At 43.5% G+C, this 3,665-nt stretch overlaps 1 protein-coding gene across 2 annotated transcripts; it reads left to right on the forward strand.

The window, feature by feature from the left end:
• Positions 1-345: 345 nt before the first annotated feature.
• lbx2 (ladybird homeobox 2) lies at positions 346-3,018 on the forward strand. 2 transcript variants are annotated; one of them, XM_039812739.1, is made up of 2 exons: positions 346-1,073; positions 1,851-3,018. In XM_039812739.1, the coding sequence occupies exons 1-2, from the start codon at positions 740-742 to the stop codon at positions 2,312-2,314; spliced, it is 798 nt and encodes a 265-aa protein (XP_039668673.1). In that variant the 5' UTR covers positions 346-739; the 3' UTR covers positions 2,315-3,018. The 2 variants fall into 2 exon arrangements, with proteins under 2 accessions (XP_039668673.1, XP_039668674.1); XM_039812740.1 differs by having other exon boundaries at positions 346-1,064.
• Positions 3,019-3,665: the final 647 nt, after the last annotated feature.

The raw sequence follows: 3,665 nt of genomic DNA on the forward strand, positions 1-3,665 counted from the left end.
GTTCCCGTGCAACACAGTGTTTAATGCGCACATTACGCATAACGCTCTATATGCGTAATTACGCACGAAACTGACTAAATGCATATCGCGGCTGGAGACCATTGTTGGCTCGGTGTTCCTCTAAACTTTTCCATAATGCAAAGATGCTGGTGGCAGAATTTCAATGGCCATCAACTCTCCCTTTCTAACAGAATACACCAGCAGAGGGAAACAGATGCATAAACATTCAGGGCATCGTTCTCCTCGGCAGCAGCAGACTCCTCCTATCCCCCACGTCCAATTAGTTATTATGGTCCGGCCCTTTAAGACGCAGCAGCGGGTCAGCAAGTGGTGTAGTGTTTCTCTAATTGAACTTCGCCCAATCAACAATAACTCGTTAGCAGTCGCTTTCTTTTTCTTGCTGCTTGAGACAGCTTTCTCCCCCTTGCAGGGATTCACCCCCTCCAGTCTGTTACTTCCTAAAGATCTACATGGAGCTTGGCAGAGGAGTTGCGACTCTCTGAGGGGGAATACAGTCCGACTGCCTTTACAACTACGCCCGAAGCATGGTTATTTTGGAGGAAAGCTCTCAGGCGAGCTAAGTTGCGGCATTCGGCATTAAGTGTCAAAATATAGAGGACCCCTCTATATTTTATATACGAGAACGCCGAGCACCAGAGGAAACACTTGTGGACGCTTAAAACTGCCATTTGAATGAAATAATCAACTTTCCTGGAAGCAGCGATTCTTCGGGACTGCGATGACCTCCAGTAAAGACATGAAGGCAGGCTCAGTGTTACAGTCAAGCGGCGAGGAGAGGAGACGGGCTCCCTTGGACCAGCTGCCACCACCGGCCAACTCCAACAAGCCTTTGACGCCGTTCAGCATTGAGGATATCCTTAACAAACCCTCGGTAAAGAAGTCAGTCGCCAGTATCTGTCCGCCGAGAGTGCTGGAGAAAGTAACGGGCTCTAACTCTGCGAGGAACGGGATCACCACTCCCTCCTCGCCGCTGTGCGCACTGGAGGAGCTCGCCAGCAAAACGTTTAAGGGTCTAGAAGTCAGCGTTATCCAGGCAGCAGAAGGTAAAGACTGTATGTATCTTTAATCCTTATTATGTGAGTTAATTTTCGGATAGATTGAACAACTGTTTGAAGGAAAGCAAGCGCCATAACACAGCTGACTCACAGCTGACATTAGTGCTAGCTGGTTTGTTTTGACTTTAAATGTGGACACGCTAAGACCGCTGTATAGGAATGCGTAACAGTAGAAGATAAGAAATGGAAAATGCCACTTTTACACATTAAATGTGCATGCCTAGGATCCAATAAATTGATAAAAAAATTGGCTAATAAACAGCGTGCTGTCAAAAAGTCAATCAGCCATTATGGCCTACTCCATGCTATGTTGGTTTAACTTTAAATTATAAACGTAAATGACACACTCACTATGTAAACACCGTTACACTGCAACATTAATAAACCAGACAATTGTAATATTTGGTTAAATTGTTGTTTGGCCCAAAACATGGTGAGGGGTTCGCCATTTGGATGAATTGTTACACATTTTTTCTGTGCCATTTGTTTTGACAATGTTGGCAGACATTTAAAAATGATCCGCTCAGTGGTATCCAGACAGGGGCCAGCGATTCAGCGAAGTTCTTAGAATTTGTCTCGTCGTTACTGGAATCAAGTGAAAAATGAATATAATATTTTTGCTTCAAGGAAAAAGACAAAACCAAGCATGTAAACAGAGGACAGGCCTGTTAAGCAGTGCCGACTGTTGATGCTGTAGTTTAGGAGGGGGAAAGTGTGTGACCCTTGCGGTTGTTTCATTCGTCTTGTATGTTTGCTTCTTCCACCCCCTCCAAGGTCGTGAGCATGTCAACGCTTTCGGACAGAGGCAGACGTCGAAAAAGAGGAGAAAGTCGCGGACAGCCTTCACAAACCACCAGATTTACGAGCTGGAGAAGAGGTTTTTGTACCAGAAGTACCTTTCTCCGGCCGACCGCGACCAGATCGCGCAGCAGCTGGGGCTCTCCAACGCGCAGGTGATCACCTGGTTTCAGAACCGCAGGGCCAAACTCAAGCGGGACCTGGAGGAGATGAAAGCGGACGTGGAGTCGCTAAAGAAAATCAACCCACAGACCCTGCAAAAGCTCGTCAGCATGGACAGCATAGAGGAGTCGCAGGGTGGGGGCCCCGAGGCCAGGTCGCCCAGTGTCTCCCCCACCTCGCAAGGACACCGGGCCTTCCCACAGTCCCCCTCCTCATCCAGAGACCAAACCACGGATGAATTCTCGGAGGACGACGAGGAAATCGAGGTGGACGATTGACAGTCAGGGGGGCTGTGGTTTTCATAAGCAACAACAAAAAAGAATATTAAAAAGGGGGCATTTTTTTTTCTTCCCAAACTTTTGCACGGATATTGACAAAAAAAAGAAAAAAAGGAGAATATAGGCTATACATTAAAAAAACATTTCAGGAACGTTTTTTTTTTCCTCTTTTTTTCCTTCATTTTAATTTATTAATCGGACTTGTAAAGCTTCCAAGTCTGTCGTTTGAGTTCCACCACAATATTTGAGGAATATCTGGTTTCCTTTAAGACACCTAACTGTTATGGTACAGTAAGACTGAAAAGTGTGTAAACGTGAATTCTTCACGGTTGTTTTTAAAGGGGGGTGGAAAGTTGTGCAATTACTTTTGTTTGTCATTTATTCACATTGTTCTGTTAAAGGAATCGGCTCTGCCAAATATTTATATCACCTTTTTTTTTTTTTTTTTACATGCACAGCCCAGGGTCGATGTGTCAGTTCATCCCTCCTTAAGTGTAGTTTTTTTTTCTTTCCTCTGAGCGAAAAGCGTTTCTGCAAGCATGCAGGCCTGTTGGAAGCGCAAAGGACGCATCAGTATTAGTAGCGATTGCAAGCTTTTACACGCTCTGAGTTCTGTATATAGATCAAACATCCTATGCGATAATTTTATTGTAACATTCTATTTAATCAGCATCTATGTAAATAAAGGTTATATGATATTTCAAGAAGCTCTCGGCGCGATTGGGTGTGTGATTGTGCATTAAATAATACGATAAAATAGAAAAGAATAACCCTAAATCAAAAATCTAAAGTAATGACATGTTGGAATATGTCCCTGTAAGAATATTATTATTACACCAGAAGGAACGTGATTTTAAAGGGCAGTTACTATATTAGAAGGTCACAAAATTATGGAGAACGATGCTAAATCAAGGAATATTATAAGAATACTAGAAGTGTTAGGGTGACCTATAATATCAGTACTGAGCGCCGCAGGCACTCGATAGGAATGCTATAGGAGATGAAGTCACACTCATATGTGACTTTTATAAGAATATAATAACATTTGTACTGGGAGATTAAACAAATACATAAAATAGTCACCCCTCCACACAAAAAAAAAATAAAATAAAAAAAAAATCTGCCCTGCTTGGTAAAAATCGGCCCTTTTGAATAATTGACCTGTGCTTTCAGCCTAGAAGTGCCATGACTTCAATTAGCTGCCGTCCACTGCCTTTATTCCCATTCTTTCGCCCCGCGTTGAATACATCTTGTCACAAGAAGGTCCCGGTCTGGCTGCGGTGTTAAGAAAAGCTTGCGCCATATGTTTTCTTCCTCCTTCTATGGGTCGACTTTAACACAACTAGTCGAC

Source organism: Perca fluviatilis, chromosome 10 (assembly GCF_010015445.1).
Source record: "Perca fluviatilis chromosome 10, GENO_Pfluv_1.0, whole genome shotgun sequence".
Taxonomy (NCBI): domain Eukaryota; kingdom Metazoa; phylum Chordata; class Actinopteri; order Perciformes; family Percidae; genus Perca; species Perca fluviatilis.

Coding starts and splice junctions, on each gene's coding strand:
- lbx2 (XM_039812739.1), top strand. CDS start 740: ATGACCTCCAGTAAAGACATGAAGGCAGGCTCAGTGTTACAGTCAAGC. Junction 1,074..1,850: donor GGCAGCAGAAGGTAAAGACT/GTATGTATCTTT, acceptor ACCCCCTCCAAG/GTCGTGAGCATGTCAACGCT.